Source organism: Saimiri boliviensis, chromosome 6, assembly GCF_048565385.1.
Source record: "Saimiri boliviensis isolate mSaiBol1 chromosome 6, mSaiBol1.pri, whole genome shotgun sequence".
Lineage (NCBI taxonomy): Eukaryota > Metazoa > Chordata > Mammalia > Primates > Cebidae > Saimiri > Saimiri boliviensis.
The window spans coordinates 84,808,013-84,821,359 of NC_133454.1; the positions used below are offsets into that span (position 1 = coordinate 84,808,013).

The 13,347-nt window shown below is 40.4% G+C and overlaps 1 protein-coding gene across 3 annotated transcripts in view; it reads left to right on the forward strand.

The window, feature by feature from the left end:
- INSC (INSC spindle orientation adaptor protein) overlaps positions 1-13,347 on the forward strand; it is a 128,270-nt gene that overhangs the window by 49,910 nt on the left and 65,013 nt on the right. For all 3 annotated transcript variants that reach the window (XM_003919869.3, XM_003919870.3, XM_074401135.1), the window contains 2 exons: positions 11,323-11,668; positions 12,730-12,782. In XM_003919869.3, coding sequence (XP_003919918.1) covers positions 11,323-11,668; positions 12,730-12,782 — 399 coding nt within the window. The remainder of the gene's footprint in view (positions 1-11,322; positions 11,669-12,729; positions 12,783-13,347) is intronic.

The window sequence follows — 13,347 nt, forward strand, 5'->3', positions numbered from 1 at the left end:
TGCTGGAGTTTGACAGTTAACAAGATGGGGCTCTGAGTCTCAAAGAGAAGGCAGCTGTCAGATGTACACATTGGCTCATAGGAGTGGAAACAGTTACCTGGAGCCAAATTCAGGTTCCTTGGCTTTCTGAAACCGAAATAACAACAAGTTCCATTAGGGTGCTGGATAGACTGCGGAGGTGGTGAGAGCACAGGCTTTGGAGTCAGGCACTGGACTGAAATCTGGCACTATCATTGACTAGTTTCAAAAACCTCTTTGAGCTCTCCTCAGTAAGATGAGGGCAATAAATAGCATTTCACTGTATACTAGTTAGATATCGTATGTGCAAGTACTTGATATGTGCCTGGTATTCAGAAGGTACTCAAGAGATACTATCTTTCACAGTGTGCTTGGAACTATGCTACACTAAAAAATAATTCATTAGAGTACTCAAATTTCTTTTTTACCCTCAAACCTTCCTACTGATTGAGAGAGGGCCACAGCCTGAAGAAATGGGTGTGATAAAGTGATGGCAATGCCATAATCCATGCCCATGTTACAAATTACTCTCAGTATTAGCTTTGAGTTGGGTTGCTGGGCCTCATTTTGCCTCCCCCAAGACCCCTGAGGTTATACCACAGGATTCTCTCTCTTACTATATTATACTAAGTAGTTTAATTAACAGAAAATGATATAGAACACATGTCAGGAAATGATATGGAACATCAAATGTTAAGTGGGTAGGATGAAGAGTGAAAATGGAGATTTCTGACTAACATTGATAGAAAAACTTTTTCTGCCGCTACAGCTTGGAGCAGAGGACCAGTGCATGGAGACAGGAGAGAATGCAGAGGAATTCAGAGGAAAAGGGGCTACTTCCACTGTAGGTGGGCACAGGAGGCATTTCGCAGAGCCCATTGAAGGAGAAAAAAACCTCAGTGTTTCTGGTATTGCACAGATGGGTCAGTGGCAAGTTAGAAACATGCCTGTTGCAAGCTGCTCAGCGCCAAACACTGGTGCAGGATTTTTACTTAAAATGTGAACTTAGAGTGGTTAGGGATGGAGAGATAGAGAATTGCCTACCACTTACATAAAAGCCCAGATGCACAGTAAGGCCTGTGCTGATGCAGCTCAGCATGGGATTCAGAAGCAGATCAGAAGCACAGCAACAAAAACATTGAAAAATTTGAACAAGATTAGAGTAGTCACATTTCCTTTAGTCACAATTGACGGGCTTCGCAAGAGCCTTAGTGCAGAGGGATGGGAAGTCAATAGTCTAACCATGCAGTAAATTATTTATAGCTTGTTACATAAATAATTATGCTTTAATTAGCTGCTTAGTAAACAGTTTATAGTTCATTGCATAGCAGAGGTTAAGTCATTCTAAAGTCACCTATGTTGTTTTTTTTTATAAGGTCCTCACTGGGAGAGTCTTCCTGTTGGGTCATAGAAAAGTATGTGGGCTAGATGGACCCAGCTGACATCTGGTGACAAGAGTTGTTGGGGGACATGGGAAGTATTCTGTTTACCAGAATAAAACCCAAAGTGTTTACAGTGGCTTCCATGGCTTTACATGATCTGGCCTAATTCATTCTCTGAGCTCCCTCCTGCTAATATTTCCATCGTTCACCCTACTGTAGCCACACTTATCTCCATACTGTGTTTCCAACAAAGCAGGCATCCTCCCTCCCAATGTCTTTATGCTAGTGTTTCCCTTTGCCTGCAATGCTCAGTACCCGTATTTCAGCATGGCTAATTCTTTCACCTTCTTGAAGTATTTGCTCCATCTTAGCTTCTCAATGAACTCTGCTCTGACTGCTTATTTAAAATGGCCATTACTTCCCTGATTCCCACATGACAATCACGATACCCCTTATTCTATCAGTACTTTTTAATGGAAATAATCTGCTTTTAACATACTGTATTCATTTTTATTTATTATATTTATTATTGTTGTCTGTTTTCCCTTGCTATAATGTACTCTCCATGGGGGCTAGGATGTTAGTTTGTTTTGCTTACTAATATACCCCAAGTGCTAGAACGGTTTTTGGCACCTATTTGGCACTAAGTAAATATTGTTTAATGAATGAATGAGTGGGACTTGTGAGAGTCGGTCGGCCATGCACTCTGTATGGATGCTGAGAGTGCCTGGAAGTTTTTAAAATGAAGTTCTATAAGAGGGCAGTCCAGTAAGAGGGACTGGACTTCTTGAAAAGAAGAGATGTCACAAACTGAACCTATCATTGTGTCTTCCAAGTTTATTTCTCCTATCCGTTCAGCTGCTCAAGTGAAAAATCTGGGTCTCATCTCATTACTCTCTCATTCATCATCTATATGAATCAGTGTCCAGGTCTAACTGATTTTGTATTTTTAATTATTCTTGAAGGATTTTTACCCAACATCAGTTTGGTCATCAGAGCTGAGAGTTCCTATTCACTTTACACTTGAAAGTAATTTTGAATGAATATAAAATCCTTGGCTCACAGTTTATTTCCTTGAGTATTTTAAAATATGTAACTCTACTTTTTCTGGTATAAAGTATTGCTCTCAGAATCTGATGAAAGGTAAGTTATGGATAACTTGCACTTAATTTTAGACATACAAACAATTTCTTCTCTCTCTCCCTGCCTTCCTTCTCATTCTTTTCACTTGTGCAATAATCTTACCATCTTACTAGAGTATGTCTTGCATGTTTGCTTTTATTTATGTAGTATGTTCTTTCAATATGTAGTTTTAAATCCCCTGCCTTACCTGAAAGTTTTCTGATTTATAGTTTTTAGTATTTACCATTTCTGTGCTTTGAATTTCTTCCTTAGGAACTTACATTGTGTGTTTGTTGGATCTTCTTACCTAACGTTAATATTTGTTGTTTTCTCTCAAATTTGTTTTATTTTTTTATTTTTAAATTTTTTAGACAGAGTTTTGCTCTGTTGCCAGACTGGAGTGCAGTAGTACGATCTTGGCTCACTGCAACCTCTGCCTCCTGGGTTCAAGCAATTCCCCTGCCTCAGCCTCCCAAGGAGCTGGGACTACAGGCACCTGCCACCATGCCTGGATAATTCTTTGTATTTTAGTAGAGACAGGGTTTCACCATGTTGGCCAGGATGGTCTCGATCTCCTTACCTCATGATTTGCCCGCCTCAACCTCCCAAAGTGCTGGGATTACAGGTGTAAGCCACCACGCCTGGCTGCATTTTATCTCATTCTTCATTTTTTATTTTCAAAATTTTCTTCATTTTTGCATTTGATTTTTAAAGGCATTATCTTATGTGTTTCTTCTTGTTTAGTCTTTGTTTCTAAAATGACTTTCCCCCCTTTATTTCTAATTTTTTCCTGAGTTGGACATTTCCTTTCTGAGAATTTATGCTTCTTTTTCATGTCTTTTACAATTTTCTTAAAGTGTTAAGCTTCTTTTGAAATAGTAGGTTATAGTTTTATGAGTACATTTTTTTCTTTCTTTTTTAAAATTTAAAATTAAATGTTTTTTTTTATTGTACTTTAGGTTCTGGGCTACCTGTGCAGATTATGCAGCATTGTTGCACAGGTACACATATGGCAATGTAGTTTGCTGCCTCCATCCCCCCGTCACCTACATCTGGCATTTCTCCCCATGTTATCCCTCCCTGACCTCCACACCCTCGTGTTGTTCCTCCTTTGGCACCCCTGCAACAGACCCCAGTGTGTGATGCTCTTCTCCCTGTGTCCATGTGTTCTATGAGTACATGTTTTTTGGGCATTTTTTCATTGTAGGGATATTATTCTGCTCATTATTCTCTTTTTAAAATAACTGTGTATGGAATTGACAACAATAATTTTCTGTTGCTCATTTTTAAGTGAAATTAGTTTTCATGAATCTTTAGAAGAAGAAAGGGTTCAGGAAACTTATTCTAACTTTACAGAACTCCACCTTCTTTTATTTTAGTATAGAGTCCAAAAATACATTGACTGTCCCAGCATTCCTAGCTCTACTTTCTTCCCTCACATTGATCTGAATATCTCTTTCCTGTGCCTCTGTTGTCCCTGTTCCGTTGAATTTGGATTCCAGTCCCAGGAGTTTCTCCTTAATGTGGTGCTTTCTTGTAGAACAGATTCCTGGTGGGTCAGTTTTGAGAATTCATAAAACACCCTGAACTCAGTTATAATGGAAAGGCAAATCCCCTTCTAGTTTCAGCTACTGTTCTCAAATTGCCATGTTGTGCTTTCTAGTAAATACCCAGAGGCTATTTTGGGTTCTTCTTGCTCATGTTCATCAGATGCCACCTTATTGCTTCTTTCTGCATCTTCTCATAAATAATATGATATGGTTTGGCTGTGTCCCCTCCCAAATCTCATCTTGAATTGTAGCTGCCGTAATTCTCATGTGTTGTGGGAGGGACCAAGTGAGAGGTAATTGAATCATGGAGTAGTTTCCCCCATACTGTTCTCATGGTAGTGAATAAGTCTCATGAGAACTGATGATTTTATAATGCCTGCTGCCAGGTAAGATGTGCCTTTTGCCTTCTGCTATGATTGTGAGGCCTCCCTAGCCATGTGAAAATGTGAGTCCATTAAACCTCTTTTCCTTATAAATTAACCAGTCTTAGATATGTCTGTGTCAGCAGCATGAAAACGATCTAATACATGATACTGAGCAGGCCTTACAGCTGTTGGTGGTTTGTCCCCACTTGCTTGTATTTTGAAGTTTGTGGGGTTAACTTATGACCTAGTTTCATTATAAGTATTATCCATGGGGCACGGGTTGTCATACAGTGGCTCTATCAGTTTTCAAGTGGGGTTTGAAGACATTGGAGAAATATGCTGCCACCACTGCCATCTTTCCAGAATATTCTTCATGTTTTTGACTTTTAAGTAGAAAAGATTTGATGATACAGTGGCTTTATTAGAACGAACAGAGTATCACTTATCAGGCATTTTATATATATATAATCACTTCACTTAATAATTACCAGAAGCCCAGGAGTTAGTTACTATTATCTTTCACCATTTGCTAGTGAGGAAACTGAAGCACCAAGTGGTTATGTAACTTGCCCAAAGTTACATAGTTAGCAAGTGGCAGAGCTGGAATTTGAATCCAGGTAACCCAGCTATAGCGTTTATGTTCTGGTGGGAGTAGTGGTAACCAACTGAAGTCTCCACGATGCCTAGGAGACCCAGTGGCATGCCTGGTGGTGGTACCATGGTACTTAGGAGAGGTAGCAGTAAGAGAAGAAGTGGTGACTGTAACAGCCTGAGATGTTTTGTGGAGCGCAGAGAGCATGACATTCACTGGAAGGAATGTCAGCCATGCTGGGTAGACATAGCAGGACATGGCAGCTAGGGTCATGCCCAGTGTAAGGCTGCTAAGGAAGCAAGGTTGTCAGAATCATTCAATTCCACCTTGTAGTTGTTGAACCAGCCTTTTTGGGGGTTGTGGGGTAACATATGTGAAATGAACTCCAGGGACTCTTAGACGCACTTGAGCAAGCCTCATGACCCATCATGATAGGATGAGAGTGAAGTTGGGCTTTCTTATATCTGTCTCTTCTGCTACACATGTGAACTTCCTGAGGGCAGGGATCACTGGAACAAGGCCTGGCACATTGTTGGTGTCACTAGTGTTTCATTGAATCAGGTTTATCAGGGATTGCCTGAGAGACGCTGCTTGATGTTTTAAACCTTGTTGAACTGGTTGAGAATATTGTGTGTTTGATACTGGTGTCATGTGGGGTCAGATACTTCTCAAGAGCTTGAGAATATATACCCATACCTCACTGGAGCACTGTTACCTTTACATTCAGGCCAGGCTCTGAGAATTGGGACAACAGTGGCTAAGGGTTCAAGCTCTACCCAACCAGAGCATTGCTTAGTGGAAGACTGGAACATTTGCAAAAATGCCTTGTATGAGAAGTTTCTCTGGTTCTAATGACATCAGCTTCAAATACTTCAAAATCGTTATTATCATATTTTTTGTGGGATCTAGCTACTTGCCTAACACTTAAACGTTTACCACAGGGCTGGGAACTCACCTATACTTTGTCTGACATCCTAGCCAAAGACAGAATCCATACCTCCTAAAATGAGACTGAGGCTACATGTCCTGGGGACAGAATGGAGGCACTCACACCCCTTTACCTTTGGCCTGGAAAAGAAAGAACCAACACAACCCAAGACTGGAAAACAGGCTGAAGTGCCCTTCTTATCATATCCTATACCTGCTCGCAAGATGCCTTATCCTTGGTGAAGTTAATCTTGATCACTTGGTTAAAGTAGCGTCTGCCAGGTTTCTCTGCTGTAATTTTTTTTTATTTCTCCCTTTTCTACACTCTTTTCTTTGGAAATGATTCACTAAATGCACCCATGCTCAAGCTCCACCCCCATTTTTAATCATCAAGTTTATATGAGGTGAGGTCTGTAAACACATATATAGTTATCTGTTTGCACAGATAGGGATATACAGACACACAGACAGACACAGGCATCAAGATAATATAAACAGGCACGCCGATGGATTCATATCCACAAACACAGACACTCGTAGGCACAAACACACAGGGCTTGAAGAAATCAATAGTTCTGTCATTCCACTTCTACTTGCAGAGTGCCAAATCGATTAGGAGTTTAATTAATACGGCTTCTAAAATCTCACTTTTTAATTCTTAAATAGCTTTAAAAGCAAGAACTAAGTATATACTGGGGTGCACTGGGGTGGAGGGCTTGACAAAAATTTGAGTTGTGAATCTGAGCAGGCCTCCCATATCCTTGTTCTCCTTTCCTGCCTCTACCATGGCTTGGGTTGTGTTGGTTCTTTCCCTTCCAGGCCAGAGGTAAAGGGGTGTGAGTGCTTCTATTCAGAAAGTACCAGAGCTCTTCCTCAGGGAGCAGTCCCAGTACACAGGTTTCCTTTGAGCCAGGTGGTGGTTCCAGGTGCTGTGATTTGCCTGTTTTCTAATCTCACCCATCCCCACCTCTGCTGTCCTGCCCTGCCACCCTCCAGTATCTTCTCAGGGCTCTCAATGCCAATGCCCAGACCCTAATCTGGCACCGAAGGCTTCTCACAATCAGGGCCTTGGTGTACCTTTCTGGCTTTCCTTATCCTGGTTCCCTCTCTTCTAGAATGTACAACTGTAGAGCAAGGGACTTACTTATTGTCTCTTTGACTGTCCCACCCTGGAGTATGCTCCCCAACAAATCCAAATCCTACCCAGAGTATGACCACCTCCTCCAGGCACCTGGCCCTGATTGTCAATGGAAAGGAACAGTTCTCTTTTTGGAATTCCCAGCAGACCTTTACTCTAAGAACACCAACTCAGCTATGTTTGGTTATTTGTGCACTTGTGTCTTAGAAAACGTTCTTTTGGTTGTAAGCAATAGAGATTAATTGTTGGACTTGTTGCCCCACTCCCCAAGTGATCCTGGAGTTTCTCATGGAACAACTGAAGTTTTCATTGTTAACACATCCCATGTGCAACAATTCCTGTCTGTATGACCCTTGGTTCTAAGTTTCACAATTCGGGGCAAGAAAATTGGATTAGTGCAGCTTGGTTCAGAAGCCCATCCCTGGATCAAGCACCAATTCTTTCCAGGGGCATTTTAAAACAGTCCAGACATGGCCACAAATGGCCAGGGGATCACCCCTGTGTTTGAGAGGAGGGGCCTTTAGCAAAGAAGAGAGAAAAGCTGCAACCTGGGCAGCCATCCAAAGAGATAGCTAATTAAACTTGTCTTTGTGATTGACAGAAGAGAGAGAAAGGAATGCTGGAAGGATAATACAACAGATGTCCATTGTAAAGTGCTTATGGAGTGAATGAGTCAATGTGCAAGTGACTTGTTCATTTGTTGCCTCTTAAAAGCCCTGAGGTCAGCGTACCTCCCATTTCTTTGTCTCTAGAACACAATAATCGCAGTTTTTCCATCTTTAACATCTCCTTTCCCATCACTTCAATCTTGGGGCACTCTCTGGGTAGCTGTGTGATGGAGGCATATGAAGTCTCTGCATAGGTACAGACCTATGACAATAAATGTCTAACACTTGGCCACTCATTCATGGGCATACATTTTCTGAATAACTGATATATATCAGACACTGGCAATAAGCCAGGCACAAGAGACTGTTCCTCATAGGACTTGGGGAGTTCACACACACCAATTGCAATAGAATGTTATTAGTGCCCCATTGAAGGATGCAGGGGCCCTGGGGAGGAACTTATGAGCTCTGGCTGAAGTTTTTTAGAGGAGTTAATGTAAGAGCCAGGTCTTGCAGGGTGAATAGAAACTTGCCACACAGAGAGAAGAAAAGAGGATTCTAATCTGATGGAGAATTGCATGTTCAAGGCTGCAGAGGATTGTGAGAGTGGTGTGTCTGGGAAATTGGGAGATTGAATGTATCTGAGATATAGCGTATGTTTGTGGCAGGGGCGCTAGGAGTTGGAGAAAGATGGACAAGGGAGATGTGTGGGAAGGGAGTCTGGGGCCATATCATGGAAACTCTCTCATCTTAGCCTCAGGAGTTTTGACTTACCCAGGAATGGTGGTCTGGGGGATAACTGAAGGATTTAAGCAGGGGAGAAATGTATTTCAATATTTATGTAGAAAGCCCTAGTACATTCTTGGGGGAATGTAAAGGATTGGGGCTTTTGAAAGTCAATGTGGCAACATCTGTTGAATTACAATTCTATTCCTGGGGATCTATGCCCTAGAATTAAGGTTCTGATGTGCTAGAACATATGCATGAGGATGTTGAATGGTTTATGGTTTATAGAGGTCAGGAGCTAAACAAAAAGTGAATGCCCAGCAGTGGGAAAATGGTTTAATAAGTTGTGGTATATACACAATATGCATTAATGTTCAGACATTGGAAAGAGTGTTTTAGGATTCTGCTGGATGACTTGGAAAGATTTCAAAGTTACATAGGTAAATCAAAATGCAGCAAAATGTATATATATTATGGTCATATTTACAAAACAAGCAACAGGTCAGAAAACCTTATAAATGTATATATACTTAGATAAAATTCTGTGTAAGAATGCATAAGTGTGGAGAAAAATATAAAATGATACCTACTAGGTTAAAATTAGTTAGCCGAGTTTGGTTGGGGGAGAGAGTTGCAAATATAAGGGAGTGATAATAAGGTACAGAAGATTAAAAGTTGTCTGCTATCAAAGAGTGCATGAGATGTGGTTCTACTTAATGTAAAATTAAATATGATTTCATAAAGGTAGATAGGCAGTAGAGTGCTGTGATTTCAGATTTAATGAGTTTCTCTTCTCTGTGTGTGTATACATATACAAGCATGTATGTGTTCACATACATATGTATATATATGTATATGTTTAATTCTTTACAAAATGTAATAACTATTTCAATGAAGGGAGGCAGAGAAATAAAGATCATTGGTTATTTTTTTTAAAAGCAATTTTCTAAAAGAAATCATTGTTCAATTATCATAAAGATTATAAGAATTGTAGCTAAAAATTACATGTGAAAGCCTATAGTCAAATGGTTACATCTTCAGAAAATCCTGCTCCTTCTCATCAAATAACTGTAAACATGAAGATATGATTTTTTAACCTTGATAACTGGAGTCTGCCTTATAATTTAAATCTTACTTGGTAACTTTGCTCCACCATGCTGGCCTCATTGGTGCCCTTTGTTTGCTATATTGCCTCAGAATAAAAGCCAAGTCCCCACCTTGTCCAACACAGCCCTATAGATCTACTCCCTTCACCCCACCTCATTGCTCTCAACTCATCTCCTACCCCAGGTGACTCTTCCCACGCTATTCTGGTCACCTTGCTATTCCTCGCACATCTCAGGAAACTTCTGTCCCCAAAGCCTTTGCACTTGCTGATCTCTCTCCTTGGAGCAGTTTGCCCCAGATATCCACATGGCATCCTTCCTCCTGTACTTCAAGTCTTTGTTCAAGTGTCTCTTTCTCAATGAGCCTCCTCTGATCCTTTTATTTTAAATTGTGAGGTCTACTTCCCCATCCACCCCTAACACTCTTTAGCCTTCTTTCGTGTTCTCTTTTCCTTCATAGCACTTGCCACTTGCAGCATATTACATGCATTGCTCATTTATTTTGAAAATTGACTGTTCTCTCACTTGAATGTAACATTCGCTAGAGAAGTGATTATTTGTTTGCTGCTACAGTCTAGGTCTTAGAAAAATATTTGACATGTAGTAGCTAATGATATTTGTAGATGAGTGCATGAGTTGGTGGCAGGTAAAGAATGTTTGACACAGGCAAGAGCAGCCAGCAGAAAGACTAATCAGAAGACTGTTAAAAGCCGAAGACAAAGGAACTTGAGCTCAACCTTAGTCATTAACTATGCCTGTCTTCTGTTGTGAAATTATGGTGAAATTTGTTATTGTCTTTTTAGTTTAGTTTTGTTTAAAGTTTTATTTTTAATTGACACATAACAATTGTCTTTTAACTTCTCATTAGTTTATCTTGATTCTTTAGGCAGATCAAAAGCTCCTTGAGAGTAAAGGCCTGACATCTTCATCTCTGCTTTTCCCACAGTGGCTGGCGCTTATATGAAATATAAGGCACTCAACGAATGTACAATGCTTTATTAATGATCTGATATTACTGACTTTTGCTTGACCAAGTGAATTTTAGAGTGCATTTTATTTGATTAAGATGTTAGGAACTAATCTATGTTCTCATGCTGTTATACTAAATAAAGTTAATTTTGTTCCATGACAAAAGTAATATATATGCTCACTATAGAAAATTTGGAAATTAGAGAAAAGCTGAAAAAATGAAAAAGACTTCAGTTTTTATTACCCATTAACACGTAGCATTCAAACATTATTGTAATAGTTGTGTGTTTACATTTCCATTTTTGCATGCTGCATTCCATACTTTATTAGCATATACTTTTTTTTTGCTATAAACTTTTGGAAATAATCATTTTCAATAAGTGCATACTATACAATCATAGCTATACCATAGCTCACTTAGCATAACTATTATTTTATATTTAGGCTATTTCCATTAACTTTTTTTAAAGAGATGGGATCTTGCTATGTTGCTCAGGCTGGTTTTGAACTTCTGACTTCAAGCAATACTCCTGCCTCAGCCTTCTGTTTCCCATGTTGTAAAGATCATTGGCTACTCTGTCAGACTTAATTGGCTGTCGCTTATTAGTCTGGTCATCTGTCCTTAAAACTTGGTGCTTCAGACTTGTTATCCGTAAGATGAAGAGAATGAGAAATGACTGAGAATATCAAGGTTCATGAATGGGAGAAACACTGCTGAGCACATAGTACGTTCTTAGTAAACATCAGATGGTCTACAATTGAGACCTTTGGAAATTGTGGGGTGTTAGTAGTCATCATGGTGCTGTTTCCTGGTTGCAGGCTGCACCTGATGCAGGTGGATTCAGTTCAGCGCTGGATGGAGGATCTGAAGCTCATGACTGAGTGTGAGTGCATGTGCGTCCTGCAGGCAAAGCCCATCAGCCTGGAAGACGATGCGCAGAGTGATCTCATCCTGGCAGGTGGCCCTGGCCCTGGAGACCCCCTGCAGCTGCTGCTCAAACGGGGCTGGGTCATCAGCACAGAGCTGCGCAGGATCGGGCAGAAGCTGGCCCAGGACCGCTGGGCACGGGTGCACAGCATGAGCGTGCGTCTGACCTGCCATGCCCGCTCCATGGTCAGCGAGTACAGTGCTGTCAGCAGGAGCTCCTCGCAGGAAATGGGCCAGGTCAGCTGCCCTGGGATAGGGGTGGGCAGGAACTGAAAGTCAGGATGCTTTAGAGAAGAGTGGATTTGAATCATGTGGTATCTGAATCTTTGTTGCTCCAGAGGCCTTTCTCCCCTCCAGTAAAGGAGGGAAGAAAGATAGCAGAACCTTTACTGAGTTCCTACTATGTGCTGGACATTCTGCTGGATTTTTTTTATATGTATCTCATTTAAACTGCACAACCTGCAAGGTAGGTGCCACTACTGTGAGAAGCTATGGAATGGTTAAATTTATTGACTTTAATGTCAGACTGCTTGGGTTGAAATGTCAGCTCTGCTATGTGGATATTGGCATGTTATTTAACTTCTCTGTTTCCCAGTTCCTTCATTCTAAAAGGTATGATAATCGCATTTATGTTATAGATTTGTTGTGAGGACTAGATGAATTGTTATATGCAAAACACTTAAAGCAATTAATTAAAAATATGTTAGCACTTAAAGCAATTAATTAAAAATATTAAAATGGTAATTACAAAATAATTACCATTATTTTGTAGATGAGGAAACAGAAGTTCTGAGAGACCAAATAATTTGTTTAAAGTTATGGAGCAAATGGTGATAAGTAAGGTTCAATCTAAGCTTTTCTGATTTTACAGCCCATGTCTTTGAATCTTCTTCTCAAAGCCCAAAGTGAACCATTAAAAATCTCCCTTATTATTTCTTTCTTCTGTCATTCTCATTTCACCTTAGTGCTTTACCCCTTGCCTTGAAGTTTTTCTTCCTCTGCTTTGCATACATTAAAACTTCTCTTCATTCTTGAAAGGCCAGCTTAAATACTCCTTCCCTGAAGCTTCTCGGCTTCCTCAGCATAAATAATTGCTCAGTTTCATTTTCTTATACTCCCAAAGCAGCAGACAGTGATCTCTTTTGCCACCCATATCACACTCTGTTATAGTTTAAGGGCCTGTTCCCCAAGTCACATTACTTAATTCTTCATTTTTAATGCCCCCGAGTACTCAGCACAGCAGTTGGTCCTCAATCGATGCTTATTGAGTTGAATAAAATTGACTTGTTTTTCTACAGATTGAGAAGCTGCTAATGGAGAAATGTTCAGAGCTCTCATCAGTCACAGAGAGGTAAATCTGGACCCTGGATCTCCCAGGGTCTGCCTGTCTGACCTCTGGTAGAAGGGACTGGTATCTTCTCCCAGAAGGAAAATGGGAATGGGAGGCCTGGTGGTGGTTTCGGAGTTTCCTTTTTGTGATTTTTATCAGAAATCTTAAAAGATTCTCTTGAGTTTTTTTTTTTTTCCTGCCCCATGTTCAGGTCCTAGGGATAAGGTAAAAGGCAGAGGAAAGGCCTGGGCATAGGAATAAAGACAATTTTCTAGGAGTTGGTAACAAGGAAAAAGTTCCCACAGCTTTGGGAAGACCCACTGCTCTCCAAAGTCAAGGCAAGAGTCAAGACAAGGTGAAAACAGATACTCACACCCTTACACACATATGCATTGACTTCAATGCCCACAGACATTCACTTTCTCATACACAGATATATGAACACATGCTCAGACCAGCACAGAAATACATTCACACTCTCTTCTTCATATTTCACACACATAAACATACAATGTTTATACTCCACTATGTACACACATTCAGCCTCATGTATATACACACCCATTTTTCTTCACCCCTCCCAGCA